This window comes from Fulmarus glacialis, unplaced genomic scaffold (assembly GCF_000690835.1).
Source record: "Fulmarus glacialis isolate BGI_N327 unplaced genomic scaffold, ASM69083v1 Scaffold36454, whole genome shotgun sequence".
NCBI classification, from domain to species: domain Eukaryota; kingdom Metazoa; phylum Chordata; class Aves; order Procellariiformes; family Procellariidae; genus Fulmarus; species Fulmarus glacialis.
Window position 1 is genome coordinate 1 of NW_009206746.1, and position 24,202 is coordinate 24,202.

The following is a 24,202-nucleotide window of genomic DNA, read 5'->3' on the forward strand; positions in this document are numbered from 1 at the left end:
CCGCACGGTGCGAGCGCGCTGCGCCCTGTGACAGATGTGCTCACACACTCGTTCCTAGTAACACTTACCAGGCTGAGAAATACAATGGCTAGGAATTGGGCATCTCGCAATTCTTCAGTAGGAGCTGCTAACTGCGTGGATGATCATATTTTTCTTTCCTGATTCTTTTTTTTTTTTTTTTTTTTCCTTAATGGAATACGTATTAAAAATAAAATGGCTTTAATAAAGAAAGAGGAACTGGGGATGGAAAGGGCTTCTTTGTTCTGTCTTCTCCAGAACGTTACAAGTCTAAGAGCTCAGGACAAGAGCAGCAGAAATACATGCAACATGGTGACTGGTGAGTCCAGATTGTCCACATGCTGCAAGTTGTGTGTGTGTTTTCAGTAACCTCAGTCTAAGTTCTATGAACTAACTGTATGTGCTCATGATCTTCAAAGAGTTTCTTGAACTTATTTCCTGGAAAAAATGCAGTTATGCTGAATAGGGAGGAATTACCTCCCTTTATTGGAGAAAACTTATTGCCTGGATGCTCTTTTTTTATTTTAAAATGCAGTATTAAAAACATGCTGACGAGATCTAGTGAGGATGGGTGTTTGCTGTTTTTAATGCGTGTTTACGGGATAAACAGAATGCGTAAATTAGTACGGTTTAATAACTAACAGTAAAAGTGGCGACTGCAGCAGCAAGCTGTGTATGTTGCCCTACAAAAGCCTGTTGAATGCACACTTGAGCCTTAAAGAGATTTTCTGTCATAAATGCAGGTGGGTTTATTTTTAATAAATAAAATTTCTGGGAGTACAGCATTACTTTCCTGAATCTTCATCTAGACCTGGTACCCCTGCTGCTGCATAGGGTTTTGTGAAGTGCAGCTTTGAGTGGTTCAGTGCTTTAGTTAAATAACCCCAAGCAGCCTTCAAACTGACAGGAATGACTCTGAGAGAAACTTAGTCCAGCCCGCACTGTTACCTGCAGTGTCTTTAGCTCCTTTCTGATTGCCAGAGTTGGAGAGCTGTAGCGAAAACCAAAGGAAGATCCTGCTGCTCTTCCGGAGCAGGAACAAATACCACGTGGCACAGTGGGGTTCCGATCCATGCTTGGGACATCAGATGCTGCAGTGGCTCAGATGAGCATTTCAGTGTTTTAGGCATTAGTGGCTCTCAGTGTAGTAACTTCAAGCAAATATAAAGGAAGATTTTTTCCATACTAGAAGAGAGAAGAAGAGCGATTCCTTCTGACAGCTTGTGACAGAGGCAGATTTGCTAGTCAGGGAAGACTGGCCTAGCAGGCTCTTGGTTTTGATGCTAAAAAGAACTACTTAAGATGGAGCAGCCGAGCAGGGTCAAGGATTTGTATCTAAGACATTAATGCTGTGTTTGTTCCGCTTCCTGGTGATTGGAAGACATAGGTGATGATTTGGTGGTGGACCTCTTCTTGATCTTTGGGCCTGCTGCTTATGTGTCTGGGTTTCTGGTGGCTTCTGGTTTCTCCTGCACACAAGCACAATGTACATGTGAGCAGCTCTTGATAGAAGGGTTGGAGTTCCAAAAGTAAACGTGAGGACTAAGGGATAGCTCCTGTTGAAAACAGTGGCCCTGCGGACCTCCCCACTCTCTCCCTTGACGAGATTAACAGAAAGTGAGTAGCTATTCTCCGAGCTGTTCCAATATAATAAGCACCGATGCAGGAGCAAGGAAGAAGGCAGGACCTTTGAGAGGTGAGCCCATCCTATTCAGCAGCAGCTAACTGTGAAAGAGCATATAATCTCAAAGAGCACCTGCAGTGTTCATGTCTGGGTTCCCAGTGTGGCATCCTTGGGGCTTATTCCTCAAAAGTCTTCCTTCTGAAAGCTGTGTCTGCTAGTGCACCTCAGAGTGGACATGCAAAATGATGCTGCTGTTCTGAAAGCCTCGCTGTAGTATTGAAGTCAAATATTTGCAAGTTCCAGGTAGAGAATCGGGACAAGTTAATTGCTCAGAATCTGTTTTCCAGCTTCATTGTAGGTAACGGAGCCTCTTACGATTAGATGCATTCGAGTGTGCCTGGTGTAGGTACTGTCTGAGTCACTGAGGATGCATGAGCAAGGTTGTTCTCTATTGGTTTCACCCTGGACATACGGTCACCTGGGAAGGGGTTAATAATGTGTCCTGTAGAGGTGTAGAGTACTTTTGGGTGGCTCCTGGAGGAAACCTCACTCAATAACTAAGGGAATAGTCTTGCTGGCTCTATCATGCGGGGCTGGCTTGAAAATGTGTCAGATCAGAATCTCTGAAAGGCAGGAGAATTGTTTTTCTGTCCAGCTCTGGGCTCTATGGGAGCTGTATGCTGATTTTTAGAGTTGTTGGATTTACTAAGTGAACACTGTTAGCTGGTGCTTTTTACTAAACATGCATGTTTTAAGAATATTTTCTGTAGTAATCTCATACAGCAACAAACGTTGCTTAATAACTCCAGAAACTATAGATGCAGTGCAAGTTGCCTCATGCGTGTTCCCCTTACCTTTGATATTCATTCTTTCTCCTGTGAGCCTGGTCCAATGCACTAGCCATGAACCTCCTCCATGTAAACAAAAACTTCTGTGTGTTTAGACTGCTGTCACGTAACAGTAAGGAGTGGTTAGAATGTGCTCTAGCTCCCAATGATTTTGATGGGAATTGGAGCTGGACTTGTGGAATACACCTGGGTGCCACTGAGAGCCTAGAACTAACTCGCATTTTCGCACAGGCTGTTGCAGTCTTATGTTCAACCACGTATTTCTGTATTGGTTCCACTTTGTTAAATCATGCTAAAATGATATAAAAGGTTCTGCTTTTGTACCTATTCTTTTTAGAACTACAGTCATGATGTACATATAGTGATGTTTGTCCCTTTTTCCTCCTTTCTGCAGCTTGATCTAGTAGTACTGAATCACCTCTTCTAGTCCTAGTCTTGTGCTGTTTCACGTCTTTTCACAACCGTCTCACTATTTGGTAGTGTTATAGCTCAAATCTATTTATCCTTTATCAAGACTAATTAGTGCCTTAGAAACAACCAGTATACCCACTGCAGAAACAATTTGTGGGTTTAAACAAGATAAGTCAATAAGAGAAGAATGCTGTCAGAGTATACCCTAGAGCTTTCTAATGTTCTCAGGTGGAGTCATCTTTTTTTTTTTTTTTCCTCCTTGCTCTCACTTCCTCCCTGATCATCTGATTTCTTTTTCTGTCTCTCTTTTGTCTTCATACATGGCATGTTTCATATTAACCTTTTCCTATATTAAAAGGACAGCAAGAACTGATGCTGCTGTTGCCTTTGTCATTTCCAGAGCTCTGCTTCTCCATGTGTGTAGTTCCCTGTTTGAGGAATCTCTTGATTCTAGCACTCTTTCTGCTTGCTATATTCAAATCAATAAGGCTGTCCTAGTCCTAATAGCAGTGGGCTGAATGCTGCATCTGATGCTCTTCCGTTGTGCTTCCCATTAGCTGCCTAGAATAGAACTGCACGGCCTGATAGAGCATACTGCTCAGTTCTCCCACCTCTGTGGCTGCGAAGCAGGGCCACAGATATTGATTTCTAAGCTTCTCTCACTAATACTGCATGCTGCAAACGAATGAAACGTGTGACTTGATTTCATCTGTTATGGGACTCGCTTGGTCTGGGTGAAGTACAACACTAGAAGATTTTACACGGCAGTGAGCTCTTTGAATAGTACTACAGTTACACCTGGTTATCCTTCAGACTTCCCTGAGCTGCTAAGGGTTAATCTGAGAAATGCATAGTAGCACAAGATGCCTCATAAAACTAAAGCATCTGTCTCTGGCATCTGGCTGTGCATGTTTGCTACTTTTCATACGGTACTCGGTAGGAGATACTAGTTACTGGAGTTGGGAATGTTTTTGCATCAAAGGAGTGCTGTAGTTAAGACTTTAACTTTCTCTTTCCTTAAGGAACCCTAAGGACCTTGCAATATGAATAATTCTCTGGAGAACACCATTTCCTTTGAAGAATACATCCGTGTGAAGGCGCGAACGATCCCCCAGCACAGGATGAAGGAGTTTCTGGACTCCCTTGCTTCCAAGGGGCCGGAAGCTCTGCAGGAGTTTCAGCAGACGGCCACCACCACAATGGTGTATCAGCAGGGTGGCAACTGCATTTACACGGACAGCACAGAGGTGGCTGGGTCTTTGCTTGAACTTGCTTGTCCTGTGACAACCAGTGTCCAGCAGCAAACTCAGCCAGAGCAGCAAATACAGGTTCAGCAACCCCAGCAAGTCCAGGTAAGCATCTTAAATGTTCTCTAAACTTATATATGACTTGCTAACCCATGGAGTAGTGTTCAGAGCCAGCTACTATCTAACCTGAAACCACAGGCAAGCACTTAAGAAGCAGGGCCAGTTAACTTTATATAGAACAGCACTATTTCCCTGTCATTTAAGGAATTTGGTAGTAAATTTCTCTCTTGACTGTGCCTCCATTGAGCCCCGCTGCAGGAGGAGTAGCATACATAGCAATGTAGTGGTGTAACCTGTTGGAGAAATGGTTGACAGTTCTGGCATGTACACAGCTCCCTGAAGCCTTGCACTCTGTGTGAAGCTGCTATAAATACCACCCCCCTGTGCTAGTCTGACTTTATCTGGTTGTTCCAGGTGGTCGTGGGATCTAACTCGCCTTCAGGTTTTTTTGATGAAATCAATAATCTTTAAATGATTTTGCTTGAACATTCTAAAAGTTGTAGTTCTTGAACTGACTTTTTAAGTCGGGGAAAATGCAGAGATGTCAACTTACATTACGAACCAGGGGAGGATACCTTTCGGGAAAGGAACTCTAAAAGATGCATATCTGTCAAGGTAGATTATCCCTTTGCACAGTGGAAGGAGCCTTGTCCAGTTTTTTTTAATAGGCATTACAGTAATTTGTATTAAGTATTAAAAGAGCAAATCCAGTACTGGGGCGGGGGGGAAACAACAAACGTATAACGTAGGATAACTGCTTTGGTCCTCAAACACGTTTCTTAAATTGAAGAGTTTATAGCTGGCAGGGCATTTACTAAGGTTCTCTTATGATATGTCTCCAAACAGCTGAACTCTCTCTACAGCTGTAATTCTGATACACTTCAGATTTGAATCTTTCTGCCTTCTGTAGCGTGACTGTAAAGTTGTGAGCTTTCCTCTTTTGCAACAAATGAGGGTATGGAGACACAAATTACTGGAGATAAGGTAGCGTGAACTTGGTGCAGTGCAGTAGACTTGTGCTTACAGCTCACTTGCGTGCTTTTATCCTACAGCAAGGGCAAACTTACCTCTTTCACTGGGTAACTCATCTCCAATTACTCCCTCTATTGAGTAAATGAATGCTTAACTGGGACTTCTGTAATTTGTTGCCCTACAGTAACTTGTGTTGAAAGGCTTTTGAAGAATAAAAGCTTCTAGTCTCACAGACATGACTTGGATCTCTGCAGGAGTCTATTAAAACTGATCCAGGGTGCTTTTGGTTCTGCCAGCTAGCACATTTTTGGGGAGAAGTTCAGTAGAAGAACTAGGAGAGTTGGTTTTTTGAGTGCCTCAACCTTGAAGGTGTGCAAGGCCCCCAAACTAATTGTAAAAGTCAGAAGGAATCTCTCTCTTTTTTTTTTCTTTTTTTTTTTTTTTTCTTCCTCTCCTGCTGCTGCCTCCTTTCAGAACTAGTCAAAGTTCAGGCTTGACCCTTGTGAGCCTTCTAGTAACAGAGATAGGGAGGGAGGTCATATATCATATGCTCCAGAGAAAAATAATCTCCTGACCTTCTTGAAAATAACCATGAAGTTGCTGCCAGAGGCCTGTTCCTGTTTTTTAAACTGAATGGCCTGCACCCTGAGGAGTATGAAAAAATACCTGATGAAAGTCAAGATTTCAACAGCTTTCGTAAAGAAAGTTGTCTACTCTCTCCCCCTTGTTTTTGTTGTGACTCTGCTTTAAAATATCTGCTTTCACATCTGTCAGTACAGATCATAATTAGTGTCTGTGTTGCTACCCTGCTGCTCACTTTAGGATGTTACAAGCGCCCAGAACACTTAGGCCGCACATCTGGTGCTGGATATGGCTGCAGCTTTTGTGCATTAGCAGTGCAACTGGGTTCATGTGTATTTGAGCAGCTAGCTCAGAATTATCTTGAAGTGAATAAATTAGCCTTTCTTTTTTCAAGGATGGGGTGGAGAGAAATGTCTTTACCCCTTTGCAAGAGTGTTTTTCTGTCTTTCAGGATTTCTTATGGAGACATGATTTATGTTAAACCCATGATTTAGTGTTCACCTGTCTCAAGACTGTCACTGTGGCAGCAGTAACAGAGCACAGTGTCTGAACAAAGCTGAATTTTGTTGTGACTGGGGTGACGGGGTTCCACTAGAGCAGTGCACCTGATCCAGCTAGCTCGCTTTACTAAAATACTGCTTGTGTTGTATTTTGAGAAATTTTGGTCATCTGCTGAAGCCTCTTAGCTTTCGATCAAACTTATGTGATCCCAGTACTTGACTTGATAATCTGTTTAATTCTTGCTAATCCAATTGCAAATCAGTGGAAGACCCTTTGAATGACTACGCTTATGTCTGGCAGTGTGACAGTGGTGCTGAAGGTGACTAATAATGTGACTAGTCAGATGACCTCACGGTTGCAAGTGCTGATGACAACCTTACGATCATAAAGATAGACGATGCTCAGGTTTCATCCTGGATTTTACTTGCTGTGAACAACCAAAGGCAGTGCGTGACTGCTTGCTGCTTTTATTTATCCTGGCAAAATAAATTTCCTGTTTGAAGAAGTTGCCACCTTAGGGTTTTCTTGCCTAAAAGGTTCAACAAACTGTTAACAAATGTTTCTTTTAAAGGCTGAGTGGATGCAACTGTTGGGTTATATACTAGTCAGTGCTACAGTACAAGCGTCTTGAAGCTCCTTCAGTACCCAATATCACAGCAGTGCCATTGGCGATCTTAAGAAAGAGTTTAGTATGTGAAGTTATCGTACCCTATGCTGCATCAGGGGACGGTTGTGAAGAGCTGTGTTTTGCTCCAGTCACGTAAGAGTTTTATCAGCCTGGCCTTTGGTGGGATTGTTGCTGGTTGATCTTGTGCATTGGGGCCATTGAATTGATGATGCCAGTGAGAATAGTTGTTAGCACTGACTTGCTTACTGAATATGGTATTTCTGCAGAGGTCAGTGAACCTCTCGTGCCTCTTCCTCTTTGGCAAGATGATTTAACTGAAAGAATATCAGAGGACAGAAAGTATCTTTGCTTAGGATACATACAATGCATGTGGGGAAGATCCTCAGTTTCTGCTTTTTATTAAGACAGAGTCTGATGGCTAGGTGGCAAGAGCTTCTTGGACAGGGCTTGAGGGGAGGATGCTACAGGTGAGCAAGATCACAGAACTATATAGGGAATGGTTAAATGCCTGCATAGAAGGTCTTTCAGTTAAGGCTTATGCTTTTCTAATTGCTCAGTTCCTTGTGTGTTTGCTGTTCAGCTTTTACTTTTTCAGTCTTCCCCCAGTCTATTCTGTGACTTCAGACCATTATAGGAAACTGGGCATTCTTAATGACATAAGGCAGGGAAAGATGCCTGTAAGTAGCTCAGAAGAAAATCTTATCTCTGGCCCTGCATAGAATACACCTTTCTTTCACTTCTGATGGATGCAGCTTCCCCGTTCCCCAGTTTTGGTTCTGAAGTAGGGCTCCTATTCGCTTACCTTTGAAAAGCATCCCAATAAGATACTAGCAGCTAGTATTAATTAGCATTTGCTAGGGCTGAGTGTGCTACTTCAAAGAATGGTTATAATCGAGTGGTGTTTTCAAGGTAGTACCTTCTTGTATATGGAAGTAAGTTCCTCTTTGAATGGTAAGCTGTTTTGTTTTCCCTGGTTCACGTGTTTTAACTGTCTTAGGCCTAAATCCTGCCCCAGTGTACAGCTTGACAACATAATCTTGATATTGTAACTGTTCAAACACACGCAAGGCCTAATTTGGCGCATGGAATTCTCTCTCTGATGTTGATAAATGAGCAGAGGAAAAACCTGGAGTGAGAATCTGTCTGGCAGTTGTTCTGAAAAGCTGACTTGTACACTCCCCGTAGACCTTGTTTACTTAGATAGATAGCAAAGGACTTCCTGTAAAGTAGTTGAATAACAAGTTCCAACATTTCCTGCTACTTCAGTGACCAGTCTTTCCACCTACTCTGTACTTCAGATCTGTTTTGTACATGTATGTATGCTTTCTGGCATAACGTTAGAAGGAACTCTTTATTACAGGGTTAGTTTTTAATGCTGGAATCGCTTTAGGTTAGGACTGTTGTTGAGGGAAGTGTATTTTAAACCTTCTTTCCTTAAATTGGGCTAAAAAATAGTTATGAGATTGCTCTTCTGCTCTCACTAACTTTTTGTCCAAGCATTTGACTTTGGTCGGCTTGCTCAGGTATGGAAGTTTGAGGTGCACCTACATTACTTCTGGGGTGGATTTGGAGCATACTTCCCGTAGCAAGTTTGCCACCTGCCCCCACTTACTTCTAGGTTTGTAGCCTGTCATTTGGGATTCCCTTCAGATAAAACTAAGCCATAAGATGCAGTCTTGTTGTGTCTACATGTTTGTCTAGCTTGGCTAGTGGGCAAGACTGGACCTGAGTTTGAAATGGTCTTCTGGAATGTATAGTGTAGACATGTTAGTAAGTCTTCAGTCTTGCTCTGAAAGTCTGCTCTTGGTGTATCCTACTACTTGCTGGTGTAAATGTAGCTTCAGAAACCAAGACTCGTTTGTGAAAAGAGGCATTTAAGAGCCTGTCAGGTGCTCTAGGGCAAGCTAGATATCAGAAAATCCATGCAGGCAAGAGTTGGTATGCGTGCGTATTTGGATTTAGGTTTTAGGAAATACCAGGTAATCCAGTCAGTCCACACTTAAGATTTTCTTTGCTTGGGAATTTTTCAACTTAATTGTTTCAGAACTGCATTTCTGCAGTCTGATTCCTTGTTGGGCAGAGAGTCTGCACAGGGCAGACATGTTATGAATCCTACTTGAAAGTTTGGAGATAGTCGGAGTTAGTCTACCAACCATGAAGGAAAAAAACTTTTGGAAACCAGGCTTCAGCTGTTCTCATGCTCGTGGAGTTACTTATTTTCTCTTTGCATGTGCTCTAGACAAAATATGTTTTTGAGCTTAATGTTACAGAAGATTTCCTTTAAGGGAATCTTAAAAATTTAGTTCTGCCCTCCTGTTGCCATGCAGGGCTGACTTCTAACTCTTTTGATTCTCTAGTCAGCTAGTACTTGGTCCAACTTCTAGCTATTTTATGGTAAAAAGGCATTTCTCTGTGTGGTGGTAGCCTGCAGGGAAGTGATTGTTTTCATGCTGTTAGATCCAAACTTGTGGCAATAGGCAGTTTTTCAGTACTGGTAACTTGGCATGTTCCTCTTGCGCCAGTATAACCCAGGAATTCCCAGCATAACACGTTCTCGCTTTAATCTTCAGCATAAGGTGAAGATTTAAAGTCCTCCCTGTTGGTCTTGGCCTGTAAATTTAAAGCATTCCTCTGTGTACAAAGTCTTCTAAAATGTCAACTGCTGATGATGTTTAGTGTAACTCTTCGTCTAACTTGCTATCTGAAGAAAAAAAAGACAATGAGGTCAATGTAAGAAACTCTGTTCTCCGACTGGGTTGAAGTCTGTAAATCTGGAATGAATGCTTGTAGCACTCCTGGGTACAACCTACTTGAAAATAGGGAGGGATCTACTGCAAAAACAGTTGTTAAAAATGGATGTGTAATTCACAAGGGATGCGTAATGCGCGCTAGGTAGAGCTCCAATATTCTTTTAAATAGGAGCAGTCTCTAGTCAGAAGCATGACGTCTGCAGTTTGCAGTATGGAGAACTTCAGTGATTCTGGAGTCTGACCCTTGTTTGGGTCTGGACTCATTCTTCGGGTGTTAACGATAACACTGTGTGAACTCTAAAGCAGTAGCAAGACATCCTAGTTGTAGGGATTAGGATTTGGTCCTGGGGGAGTATCGTAGGGCTTCAGGTCACGATTGCTCATCTGCTGAAAGTGATGGAAGTTGCCCATGACTTTTAGAGACAGTAGGCTCAGGCTCTGTAATGGTTAATGGTTCAAAGCTGCGCCAGGGAGGTTTAGACTGGACATGAGGAAGCATTTCTTTACCAAGGGGGTGGTCAAACACTGGAGAAGGCTTCCTAGAGAGGTGGTCGATGCCCCAAGCCTGTCAGTGTTTGAGGCATTTGGAAAATGTCCTTAATAACATGCTTTAGCTTATGGTCAGCCCTGAAGTGGTCAGGCAGTTGGACTAGATGATCATTGTAGGTCCCTTCCAGCTGAAATATTCCATTCTATAAAAGTGGAAGGAAGAAAATGCTGTCTTGTTGGGTCTGTTCTTAGACAATGCCTCTCTTGCTGACAATGCCTCTTGCTTAAACCTATTCCATTACCTTTCTTATTGCACTTATGTGATAAAATTGTTTCAGTGCAGGAGCGGACTTTCAATTCTTGCTGCTAGCGAAAAAATAGTCTTTACTTTGTATATGTTACAGCAGTAACAGGAACTGTAATGTAAAATTTTGTATGGGAGGAAGGTGGGGATACTTTTAAAGGTGTTCTCAGTCAACCTGTGCAGATTCTGAAAACACACTGCAGAAGTACGGGATAAATGACATGTTTACCTCTTTCTGTGACATGACTTTGAATCCTAGCAGATAAAGCAAGTGTTTCTTGGGCGAAACTGAAAATATCTTGGTGCAGTAATGCATTTTAGTTTGTCTAGTCTTGGGCCTTTGCCTTGCAGGTAGTCTTTTGAACACGGACTGAAATTAATATTAAGGACTGTATTAGTGATTTTTTTAAAATCAGGTATTTTGGAGAATACCTGCCTTAGAGGTGTAGTTGAACCTGGCTTTCTTAAATTGAACTCTTAACTGGGATCTCTGCTTGGGCCTGTTTGCCCAAGGCAGTACTCATGCAGCAGTATGTAGGAGTATCAAATAGAACTGAAGAAGCATCCCGTAGGTGACTTCATCTTTTTCAGTTAACTGCCTGATGAAATCACTCATTGATGCAGCTTTTTAAACTGTCATGCTGACACAAGGTCATATGTTTCTTGTTACCTTGCAAGAAATTATTATAGAAAGTCCGCATCATCTGGATTACACTATACTGCATGTAGCTCCCAGCAGGAACCTGTAAAATTCCCTATTTTTCCTGGAAATAGAATTAGTTCTTAACAGGAGGTGACTTATAAAACTGGTCTGCAAGTGGTGCATTTTGCTACCCCACTTTTTTCCTTAGCAACTCTTAATTGGCTGCAAATGAATCCTTAACATTTTTAAAGACTTCTTAGAGGTGATGTTGGGAAGTGAGATTTTGTGTATCTGTGCAATGCAGACCTGTGTGGTAGTTCGTTTTGGTATTGTCAGACTGGCTAGTGTGGCGTCTCTGTGCAACTGCTACGTTAGCTTGACTGACTCTAGAAAGTGAGGTAGAAAAGGGTGAGATAACATGAGTAGGAAGACATAGTTTTGCAACTAAATAATAAATAAATCTGTGTTGGCTTCAAACTTCTTATGGACCTCATAGATGCCATTAATAAAGCTCTACATCTCTCAGTTGGATTTGAAAGGAGAGATTGAGTAATTAATTCCCTCCCTTAAGATACAGCATTAAGGAAGCCTGGAGAAGCAGATAATCGTGGGAACCTGGGATATCACTTCTAGGACAAGGCAAATGCAACAAAGTAGCTGTGTAAACGTCGGGAACAAAGTGGTGAAGTGTCTGGACGAGGAGAGCAGGCCCTGGGAGTGAAGATACCAGCTGGGTTGGGTTCGAGGCCTGGAATGTGAAGTTGTTGAGACGTGAACTTTGTGTTGGGGGCTACCTCTGACTCCTGGCTTTAAGTCTGCTCCTGGACTGCTGCTAGATAGTGTGACAGACCTTGGACAAATGAGCATTGATGTGAGAGGGTGTGTTTAATTTTTATTTTTTTCCCTAAAATGAAAGGAACTGTGTTTGGATCCAAATCTTAACATATTTTGTCCATGTAATTCAGCATTGTGTAAGTGCATGAGCTAGAAAATACAACTGAGTAATTTGGACAATAAGTGGAATTAAATGGAATAAGTAAATAATGAAAAAATAATTGGTTTTAATTATCACGGCCAAAGAAATACTTCTGAAGTTTAAAAAACAAATGCTGCAGCATTGTCCCTTAGCACATGACAAAGATTCAGGTTGAATTTGCAATTTTCTGTGTTAACACCCACTTGTGTAGCATTACTATTAGCGGTTGGTTTCAAAATAATATTTCTGTGCTTTATGTGGAAAGAGCCAAGTGCTGGTTTCAGCTTACCCATATTTCTTACTGCCTGTCACTGGCAAGTGATCCTGCGGCCATTTGGGGGACTGGGGTTGAAAGCAGTAAAACAATCTTTAGAGCATAGTAAGAATGAGGCAAGTACCTGCATTTTGTAGCAAGATAAACTTAATGTCAGAATTGTAATGTGCGTGACCTGAAAGTCTTGCTATTGCAAGGCCTATACTGAAATAATTTTAGCAATGCAAATAGCTCTGAAGACTCTCTTGGCTTCCAAGGATGCGATCTGTTGGCTTGAGCCCACAGAGCTTTGAGGATGGAGATGCAGCTCGCACGCTGTTCTGTCTGTGCTGAGAAGCATGGTCATGTGCAAAGCTGAGCAAACACATCATCTACTATATCGCTGTTATCAACCAGGCACTTCTAGAGTAACTTGGTTTCATTTTCCTGAGATCTTTACTAATGAATTAATATATGGAATCATAAAACTGACCATAAAAGGCCTGGAGCATAGACCTCCAGTGATGGACCGTCTCTGTTGGTGGCCCCTCCGTTGAATCACTGACACTTGCTGATCTCTAACTGCAGAATTGGTGTCGTTGCAGGTTCAGGTCCAGGTCCAGCAGTCGCCGCAGCAGGTCTCCGCCCAGCAGCTCTCTCCGCAGCTCACTGTCCATCAGGCTTCGGAGCAACCAATACAGGTCCAAGTGCAGATCCAAGGCCAGGCGCAGCAACAGGCATCCCAGACAATACAGAGTCAATCTCTTCAGAGCCCCAGCCCATCTCAGCTGCAGGCAGCTCAAATCCAAGTGCAGCATGTGCAGACTGCCCAACAGATCCAGGCTGCGGAGATACAGGAGGAACACATACAACACCAGCAGATCCAGGCCCAGCTTGTGGCAGGACAGGCCATTACTGGTGGCCAGCAGATACAGATCCAAACAGTTGGGGCACTGTCACCTCCACCTTCTCAACAAGGCTCTCCACGAGAGGGAGAGCGACGGATCAGCACTGCTAGTGTCCTTCAGCCAGTGAAGAAACGTAAAGTGGATATGCCTATTACTGTATCGTATGCTATTTCAGGGCAGCCAGTTGCCACAGTGCTGGCCATTCCTCAGGGCCAGCAGCAAAGTTACGTCTCTTTAAGGCCAGACTTGTTAACAGTGGACAGTGCCCACCTGTACAGTGCCACTGGGACCATTACTAGCCCCACTGGAGAGACTTGGACCATCCCTGTTTACTCTGCTCAACCACGTGGTGACCTTCAGCAGCAAAACATAACCCACATCGCCATCCCTCAGGAGGCCTACAATGCCGTCCATGTCAGTGGCTCGCCAACGACACTGGCTACCGTGAAGCTGGAAGACGACAAGGATAAGATGGTGGGAAGTACTTCAGTAGTGAAGAACTCTCACGAGGAAGTGGTGCAGACTCTTGCTAATTCGCTCTTTCCAGCGCAGTTTATGAATGGCAACATCCACATTCCAGTGGCAGTGCAGGCTGTGGCAGGGACATACCAGAATACAGCACAGACAGTGCACATATGGGACCCGCAGCAGCAACAGCAGCAGCCCACACCCCAAGAGCAGGGGCAGCAGCAGCAGCAGCTACAAGTCACTTGCTCAGTAAGTTAAAACTGGTTCTCGGTCTCAGTCCGTGATTAATGACTTGTGAATGTTATGGAGAGGGAGGATGTCAGTGGACAGCTGATATCTAGGAAGCAGAGATGCGTCTCTCCCAGTAGCCTGGGTGTGATGTAGGGCATTTGACTCCTGATGGGTGTAGGACTGCGATGTTGGTACATAATTATAGGATACTAAACTTCCCAAAATAAATTCAGTCCTGATCTTCGTAGTGTAAATTAATAGATACATGCTCGTTGCTAGCTTCTTCATAGCAGGTATTCTGAGGTCTGCAGTCTTCTCCTGAGCTGTTCTAGGGATTGCAGTGGAAAGGCAGGGATGATTGCAGCGAAGTAAGGTGCGCAAATATACTAGTCGCCTAGTTATCAGTTACTTTGTGTTATGCAGCACATGGAGTCCACAGCAGATCCAGTGCCTGGGTAAAGTACTGAAATCTGACTAGTTGTGAGTAAACTTCATGGATCAGGTGTACCTATCTGTAATACTGTGTCCTGCTTCTGGTAAATGCCTGGTGTGCAAGAGCACAGTAACGAGCAGTGGCAAGTAAGCATCTTTTCATAGTGCTTGGCAAACCTGGCAGCCAAATCTGTTGCTGTTTTTTTAAAGGCTTTGTTGCTAACTTTAAGCCATAGATTATTTTGAATTCGCACTTAAAACTTGAATAATTAGGGCTATTAATAGCCTCTCTTATATGTGCAAATGGATATAATTTATCTTTTATTACCAGAAAGTGAAAAGTGATTGATCTGTCAGAGCCTGGTTTTGCTGAATGGAATGAGAGCAAAAATATCCAAGTCTGCTAGCATAAATGTTGTTACAAATTCTTTCCATTTTATAAATAACACTGTTGGCTTTATAAAGGCGTATATGCCCTCTACTTCATCAGTGAGCACTGAGACAAGGAGGATTACTTTTTGTAGTCGTGTCTGATTGTTTCTGAGTTGATTGTGGGCTATAGCCTGAAAAGGGCTCCCTACATCTCTAGATAACTTTCAGGTGCTGGATGCTCTCTTTCATAAAGCTGTATTTAAGCAACACCTTATGGGTCTTGTAATGGTTGGGGGTTTTTTTATTTGTCATGTTCAAAGAGCCTTCTGTAGCTCATCTTTTCCCTGTATTGGTACTTCAGAGATCACTTAATCGCTTTCAGCTACTTGAACAAGCTAAGTTCATAGAACTTCTTGCTTTTCTGCTAAACAGGATTTTTAGACTTATTCTAGGGTCTTTTAAGATCATGAGCCACATTCTTGGGACCTTTTCTGAGGTATTAACTCCATAATTTCTTCAATGGTTACCTGTAAATCTTCCACTAATGCCGTGTATTCTTGTGCACAACGGTCTGCAATTCTTGGGTATCAGTTTTCTGATCCTGATTCTCTGGAGTACTGGGTGTTGCATAAGCCCCTAAACACAGAGGCAAGTCCAGGAGGTACGCATTCTTCCTCTAAGAGGGCAATAAAGCTACTATAGGTGGACATCAAACTTTTGGGGGTTGTCCCTCTCACAACTGAGAGACTGAGAAGGAATGTGCCTGCTTGCCCCACGCTGTCCTCTGGCATTGTGCTGCTGTGGGATCTGGGCAAGTTGCTATTTTGCTATTTTGCTCTATTTGTGAAAAATGTAAGTCAGTTAAGAAGCAACTGCCAGTTCAGCCTGTGTGCCTGCCTTCACACTGGACAAGGTGTCCGCGAGGTCAGGGCAGAAGATTGCCACTTAGGTTGGGCTGATGGAGGTGGTTGGCTCTGAAAAGCTTTCTCTCTCTGGAGTGTAATGGGGCAGCACTCTGGAGGAGAGTAGAAGCTCAATCCTAGCTCCTACAAAGGCAAGGTGTCAGTTCACCCTTGGACTCCTGTTCTCTTTAAGACAGAAGCTTGCTTGACAACTTAAACTTTGTCGCCATCTGCCTTGATAAAAGCTGCACCCTTTCAGCATTAGTCTCCCTCTGCAGCTGTGGTAGACACTGCTGGTGATGCAGGGGCTGATAAGCAAAGAGCTATTAAGAGCTGATGCCACAAAAAAAAAAAAAAAAACACCAAACACAAAAAAAACCCCAAAAAAACCCAAGCAGAGGCAGTCAGAAAGCTCCAGTCTCAGGCTCTTGCAGGCTTTGCCTCTTCAGCTGTTTGTTTGCTGTACTAAGTAAGGTACAGGTATTACTAAAGTCTCTATGCCATTTTCATTATGGTCTCTAGTACTGTCAGAGCAACTTTCACTGATGATTGACACTTGGCAGTTTCAAAGGGAAAGTTACTTCATTATAACAAAGCCTTGCTTTTTGGGGTGGCTCTTAAGAAGGAGAAAGCAAAACTGTTTTGAGGTAAGAATTACTATCTCTGTAACATTCAGAGTGCCAATGAGAATTTGGCTAAGGGCTGTAAAGCTTCAAGTTAATCTGCTTAACTGAGGTAGCCATGAGACTTTCTGTGGCATGAGATTGAGAAGCTGTAGTGAAGAATGCAGAGTGAGTGCAGCTGGAGGGCTCACTGCCCTTTCTGGATGGGTGCCATAGGTTGCCTGTAAAATAAGTTTCGGTTTGAGGTAGTAATTCGTGGTGGCTTAAGGTCCTGCTGCAAAGTAAACTTCCAAAGGGTCTGGAGACTTTTTAGATCTATAATAGGTCATACAGTAGCTCTTCACAGAACAGTAGCTAGTCTGCATTAACAGTATTTGGTAGTTTGAGAGCATTTCATTGCAACTGAATTAATGTTTTGATGCTGGTGTTCTAGTTTGTTAGTACTTTAAACCTCTTAGAAATGAATTAATCTTATCAGCTGTTGACGATAAGAACAAGAGCATATCTATTCTGTCTGCCTGTTATGTACTGAATAACGAAGAGAGCTTGCCCTCGATGGGCAAGGGTGGGGAAGGATGCTAGCAGTGTACAACATGCAGTCGTACCCAGAACCTTGCTCAGGGCAGTCAAGGTTTGGAGCAGCAAAGGTCCGTAAAGCTGATGGCACCTTGTTGTTCTTCCCTGCCAGGGGCTGGTGGTCTCTCTAGCTGCTGTGTCTCAAGGCTGTGTCTGCGAGGAGCCTTGGGCCACTCTTGTTGTAGTGAGATGATGGACTTTACTGGTGGTTCAGAGTGACAAGTTGGCTGAAGCCAAGAAAAATGCATTGGAGCAAACAGGGCTTCAGAATTGATAGTCATCTGTTTCAGTGTTTGAGGGGAGACCAGAAGTGTGTTGTTGAGAAGTCTTTCGCCCTATGAAGATCATCGCCTTTGAACATACTGGCTGGCTTCTTAATGGTATTGCAGCAAGAACAGCTCAGGCTGTTATGTCTCCTATGATGTTCTGCAGGACTTCTAAATGCATCAAATTGCAAGTTTTGTGGATTTGCTAAAGGGGTTATAGATATGTCCATTCAAACTAAAAGCGTTCTCGGAGAGACAAATACTCTTTTGTGAGCAGTAATCCAGGTTAGACAGTAAAAGTTGCGTTCCTTGGCTTCATTTCTTGTTAGAGAGGGGTGTTGTAAAAGGCTGATACCCTGGGGCTAGAGGTGGTGAGGTGTTACTTGTTTTTTGTTGAACTGTTGCATATTGAAGTGTTTATATAAACTGAAATGTTTTCTTTCGTAGGCTCAAACTGTTCAGGTTGCTGAAGTTGAACCACAGCCACAGCCACAGACTTCACCTGAACTTCTACTTCCAAACTCTCTGAAGCCAGAAGAAGGGCTTGAAGTGTGGAAAAGCTGGGCACAGACCAAGAATGCAGAGCTGGAAAAAGAAGCCCAAAATAGGCTAGCACCTATTGGAAGTATGTGTCATGACAACGTGGCCTTCCTTTCCTTTCAAGCAGGATTAGAAGTGACTAAAATGTTAGCTGTTTACCACTCTGGAAAACACCTTTGTTTAATCAGTGATTGTTTTTAAATTTAAACTTTGATTTATTCTGCAATACTAATTTTTGCATGCTCCCACTGCCATAGGACACGTTCCAAGGGAGATATTAGTGCTATGCTCTCAACTTGAGCGCCTGGGCCGGTAGCATTAGAGAAGGACACTGTATGACCGTGGTGCATGGATGAACAAAATGGCTGTGAATGCCAGCCAAGCTGGTAGACCAGTCACGGAGCTGCTGTTTTCCTGTTGCTTCAGGGCAGCATTTCATTGTGGACATAGTAAAAGAAGGCAATAGTCATGCAGTTGGCAGGGCAGAGAGTCTTCTTGTCAGATTCTTGCCTGTTTATCTTTTAGTAGATCTGACAGCCTAAGATCTTGATTTATTTCAGCTTTCTTTATTATACTGGGAGAATGAGGTAGTACTGGGCCTGCCAGATAGAATGGCAAAGCCAGAGATGTGGGAAATCATTCCTGAAAGATTGGGAAATAATATGGCTTTATGGCTTAAATAATATGGCTTTGTTTTGTTTTTCCAGGGCGTCAGCTGCTGAGGTTCCAGGAAGATCTCATCTCTTCAGCTGTGGCTGAGCTGAATTATGGTCTATGCTTAATGACACGAGAAGCTCGAAATGGTGATGGTGAACCCTATGATCCAGATGTGCTCTACTATATCTTCCTGTGTATTCAGAAGGTAGGGGGAGGACAGAGCCGTGCATGTTGTCAGCATGTATAGGGAGGATTTTCTGTTATAAAAATGGAGACTGTGGCTTCTATTAAGCTTCCCAACAATTTCATAAGAAAAAAGTCTTTTTGCTTTTAAAAAAAAAAAAAAAATCAGATTAAGTATAATTAGCACACAGCAATGCTTTCACCTGCTGAATTAAGTTTGTGAAGAATTGTTAATAACTGAGTTCGGTATTGTGGTGAGAATAATAAATCCTTTTAGTTTTTTTGGCAGGGGCATGAGGGTTGGATGATGTTTGAGGAAGTTGTCTGTCAAAACTTGATCTAGTTGAAGCTTTAACAGGCAAGAACTTAGCTTTGCTTGGAGTGGGAAGTCTGAGCTGATAATATTAGAGTGCTTTCTGGAAGAGCTGCAGGAACAGAGATGAACTCTGATAGGAGGATTGAGCATCTCTCTCCTTAACCTGAAAAAATAGCGTCCAAAGGACAGTCATGTGAAATAACTTGCAGTGAACACACCTGAAATAAAAGGTGAAATCCAACCAGCTTTACTTTCTAAGATGGTTTTTCCTTTCTGTCTTAGCATTCCCATGACAGTAACTGAGATTACCTACCCTGTACTGGCCTTGGTGCAAGGGTCCTCACTCTTCTAAGTAGAATGTATTAGCCTTCAGTGCTGTGCTGTAAAATGCTTGACTAACCGGGTACGTGGGTTCTTAGAATAAGATCTGGTCTGAGGAATATACTTGCTACCACTGTACTGGACTGTGTTGTAAATCTCTTACAGTATCTCTTTGAAAATGGCCGAGTAGATGACATCTTCTCAGATCTCTACTATATTCGGTTCACTGAATGGCTGCATGAAGTTCTCAAGGACGTACAGCCCCGCGTTTCCCCTCTTGGTAAGAACTTTTGTTTAAAAACTTTAAAACTTTCTGGAGTTTGGAATGTTTAAACTGAACTACAGCATGAGTGTAGTCTGAACAGACTCAAAGTACTTAATGTCTCTAGGAGAGCTCATACTGGTCAGGGAGAAAAATGTTGCATCTGCAGTGAATGCTGGGGTTATTGCACATGTCAGGCTCTAGCCCTGATTGTCATTGAGGATTATTTTTCTATCACTTGTCACCCATCAGAAGGCAGATTGTTGGGACTTTTTAATGTCATGAGATTGGCTTACTTGGAAGCCAGCTGATCCTTGATCTAAATCAAGCTTTCTCATCTGAAATATTATACATCTTGCCTCTAATATGTATTGTTACTTTGGGAGATAATACAACACTGTCACGTTGACATGTAGCCAGATGGATACAGTCTGCAGGACCAGCTAAGTGTCAAAGAAAAAAACAATGCGTGATTAGAGCCTCTGAATGCTGCAGTCAAATGCAGCTCATCTCAACCGTGTGTTTAGAAGATGATGGCAACAGGGGTGGAGGGAGCAGTTCCAGAAGAGACAGATTTTGACAGAGTTGTGTATAAGAAATGCATTTTCAGAGCACAGAAACCTGGTTTCTCATTACTTCATTCCCTTTGATCTGATTAGATGTCAGTGAAGGAGCTATTGCTTGTGTTCAGAAAAGTAGGTGATGTTACAGGCTAGATGGCTAAGTAGCACCATGAGTTTTGGAATCCTTTTGTTTTCACTCTGGCTGTTTGATCTGTGCTTTGTCATTCCACGAGCCCCGGAGTTTATACTGCTGTCTGTTTTTCTGTTTATCTGTGTATTTGGAGTATAGTATTTCTCTTCTACACAAAGGAAAAAAATCTGAGAATCAAAGGATTACTCATGTGTCCAAGTACATCTCTTGGCATTGTGTGCTGACTAAAGCTGCGCACAGGGCCAAGAGCTGATTTGTTACACTGGCCTGCCTGCTCTCACATATTATTGGATTAGGGGCATCTGCACTGGAGTCAAGCCATTAATTAAAAGCTGTTTAAGTGCATATTTATTTCTCTCTGGACTGGGATGTATAGGCATATTGCAGAAGCATACTCTCTGCAACTAGAGGTTGACGTATGTATACAAGTGTTTCCTAACTGTACCTGCTATTTAAAAAGTTATTTGCACAGTAGTGAATCTTGATGTCAGTGAGGATCTCCTCCTCCTCCTTCCCTTAAGATTTATGTTCTCCAATACTTACAGACTATAAAATGCTGCCTGTGTTCCTGCTGTGACTGTCTCCTGGCTTGATGCTGACTTCTGATTATTGCAGGTTATGTCCTCTCCAGTCATGTAACAGAAGAGATGCTGTGGGAGTGTAAGCAGCTGGGAGCTCACTCCCCTTCCACCTTGCTCACTACACTGATGTTTTTTAATACAAAGTAAGTACTTAGGTCTTTGTGAATCTTGGGGAGTAAAAGAACTTCAAATGGCTTGATAGGGTTGGTAGGAAGCTGCTGCACTGGATTAAGGCAAAATCATGAATTTCAAATGGTTGCACACAGAGCCCTCTTGCAGCCCCATCAGGCAAAGAACATGCAGTACAACAAGGAAATGAGCTAGTGGAGGGGAAACTGAACTTGTGGCTGTTGCGTGCTTTGCTGCTGGAACAGTCTTTAACTCGGTGTTGGTTTGAGCTTCAGATGGCTCATGATGAGTAAAAATAACTATGTCGCTGTTGTGACTGTATCCTTTACTTGCCTCTGAATGTCCTGTGTTCTCTTCTTGCTGCTCAGATACTTCCTGTTGAAAACAGTAGACCAGCACATGAAGCTGGCCTTCTCCAAGGTGTTGAGGCAGACCAAGAAGAACCCTTCTAATCCCAAGGATAAAAGCACGAGTATCCGCTATATGAAGGCTCATGGCATACACCAGACAGGACAGAAAGGTAGTGTCTGGAAGTTTTCTTTGGGAATATTTATTTACTGGGCTTGAAGGAAGTGGATGAACCTGGAGGTGTCTGCAGGTAGGGCCACGAGAACCCAAGGCTCTGCCAATTACCTTCAGCCTAGCAGCATGAGTTTTCTGTGCGTTCTGTCTGAGAGCATAGTACCTTCTAATAATAAGCCTGGGGACATACGTTACCTGAGGCATATAGGACTCATCAAGAGCTAAGGATAACTTTTTTGCTACTTTTGGTTTTTATGGGCAAAGGGACTACTTGGTGTAAGTGCTTATGAACAGAGGGAGAAACTTCTTTGGGAGGGCTTCTCTTACCTTGACTCATGTGAACCCATATAGAATCCATATGTAAATACAATCTGTCCTCTTAAAAGCACAGACTTAGGATTTAGCTGAGGCATTGCAGTCTCAGTAGTGAGATTTCTCTCATTTTGGGCACAGGTAGAGGAGAAATGGAAAGAAGGATATGGCTGGGTTGTGATCTTCGGTAGCCTTGGGATAAAGCAAGTTCTCCATATAATGGTTTGAGCATTTATAACCAGGTGTCTCTGCCCTGGAACAGCCGTATGTCTCTTGCCAGCTCTTGCATGGTGACAAGGCGCTTCAGAGTGCGGAGGCTGTACGGCACTGGTCAGTTCGCTGTACCCGTACAGAGTGTCTGACAAGACTTCTGGGGGGCTGGTTTTAGTTACAGATGACATGTATGCAGAGCAGACTGAGAATCCAGAGAACCCCCTGAGGTGTCCGATAAAGCTGTATGACTTCTACCTCTTCAAATGGTGAGAGCTCTTGTTCCTGTGTATGGTTGCTTGTCTTCTGTGACTCTTAAGCTCTATCTTGTGGCTGGCCTAGGTTTCAGGGCTGTGTTTTATTGCTGGCACAGTTTCTACATTTGCATAAATGTACTTAAATGGGGAGGGGTGTTGATGTGAGAGGGTGGGATTTACTCTGATGGCACATAAGTTGAACTTCTGTGGTATTTAAGAGACAAAACCTGATTTGTGAACTGGCTGCTCTTAATCTCATACTCACTCCAGAGGTTTGCTGTGTTGGCATGAGCTCGCTGTTCTGGCTATGACTTGCGAGCAAGTCATCCGGAAGCATCCACTACTCGAGATGAGATTAGGGTCCTATTCAATTCGGCTTCTGAGCAAAAATGAGGACTTGCTATGGAGATTGGAGGGACCCTCAAAGGACTCGCCTCTAAATTATGATGATTCTGGTAATTAATGTAAATCTTCCTCTGCACAGATGGGTCTGCAGCTAGCCTGGATGTGAAAACACCCCATCCTTGCTTCACTCTGAAAGACCCCTAAAGCCATGTATGTGTTACGCTTACCAGTGTGAAATAAAAATTACTTTCTTGTAGTTGTCACCATGGCTTTTTAATCTTGGCATGGCCTAAAAACTTTAGGACCACCGTTGCCCCTAGATGTAACTCCATACCTTCGTGTCCATCAGCCAGATGTTCACTGTCAGGATTTGTGAAGCCTGGGGTGAGGACAGTGGCGGTCTCTCCCTCCCAGGACATTCTGTTAGTCTGGTTATTTCTGATCTTCCTCACACAGCCCCCAGAGTGTGAAAGGCCGGAATGACACGTTTTACTTGACACCGGAGCCAGTGGTGGCCCCCAACAGCCCTATCTGGTATTCCATCCAGCCGATCAGCAGAGAGCAGATGGAGCAGATGCTCACCCGGATCCTGGTGATACGAGAGATTCAGGAAGCTATTGCCGTGGCTAATGCCAGCACCATGCACTAAGGCATCCTTCTTGGCTCAGAAGGGGTGGGGCGGGGTGACGGGGGAGGGACAAGCAAAGATAAATTGTACAGACTTTTACACTAAAGGAGATGCCTAAGTTTTTGGTTTTTTATTGGTGTAGTTATGAAGCCCTTTTAGGCTTCTTCTCTTTAAAAGAATTAAAGGAAAACCTACCCATTGTGTATCCTACCCAACACACCAAACTGTTGGAACCATTGGAGGCTGCATATCCCCTGCGAGCTGGGAGCTGTGGAAAGCTGCTGGTTGACTCTGGTTTTTTTTTATGATGTAGAAAACATGAACTACAGGATTGGCCTGGATGGCTGGGGCCTCTGTCTCCTTGGAGCACGTGCAGCCTAGAGGGCACAGAATGATGGATGGACCTGCTCAACCAGTGGAGGAGAGGCAGGCATCTTCTTTTCTTGTGCTTGGACGTTAATTTGCTGTTATCTTGGAAGGAAGAGGAGAGAGTGAACTGCAATTGTGATTTATACAAAAAAACCAAACCAACGATTTCTATTCAGACCTTTAAGTGACATTTTTAGATGTTAAAAGTACAAACTTTACCACACTCTTCTTTTTTGGCCTAACATTGAGGCCTTAAACCTTGAGGCTCCTGTGCCTGATGGAATTCTTGTAACATACACTTGTGTATCATATAAAGATACCACCCTGTTTCTCTTATGTATTCTTACTCTAGTTGTTTATTAAGAATGACGAGCACGTCTTTTCAACATGCCATTGAACAATGTGTCTTTATTTGGGGAGGAGTGAGCTGTGAGGGTGGGGGGGGGTCATTATACAAAGATCAGTATGCAAACTGGTTGTGTTCATCCCTGTTTGTGCTTTCCAGCTTGACTCCGCTGGACTTCTTTCACCCCTACAAATTAGGAAGGTAGAAGGGGATTAACTTCTGTTGAAGGACCTGAATATATGCTTGCTGATGGAAGCTCGGTGTCAGGCTAGGAACATGGGATCTGTGAGACCAGACTGTCAGTCTGTCCTAATGTTCTGTGGCCAGCCTGTGAGGCTTCACCCCTAGGCAAATCCCGCTCTCCCCACCTTTACAAATGCATCACACCAACGGCATGATGGAGGGGTGTTGGAGGGAAAAGGCCTT

General features: G+C 43.2%; 1 protein-coding gene across 1 annotated transcript; it reads left to right on the top strand.

Moving 5' to 3' along the window:
• Positions 1-272: 272 nt before the first annotated feature.
• Positions 273-23,818, top strand: QRICH1 (glutamine-rich 1). The gene is made up of 10 exons (XM_009575863.1): positions 273-337; positions 3,924-4,253; positions 12,912-13,931; positions 17,532-17,709; positions 18,332-18,486; positions 19,267-19,381; positions 20,693-20,801; positions 21,156-21,307; positions 22,010-22,100; positions 22,890-23,818. Exons 2-10 carry the CDS (start codon positions 3,945-3,947, stop codon positions 23,080-23,082), a joined length of 2,322 nt encoding a protein of 773 aa, XP_009574158.1. The 5' UTR covers positions 273-337; positions 3,924-3,944; the 3' UTR covers positions 23,083-23,818.
• The last annotated feature ends 384 nt before the right edge of the window (positions 23,819-24,202 follow it).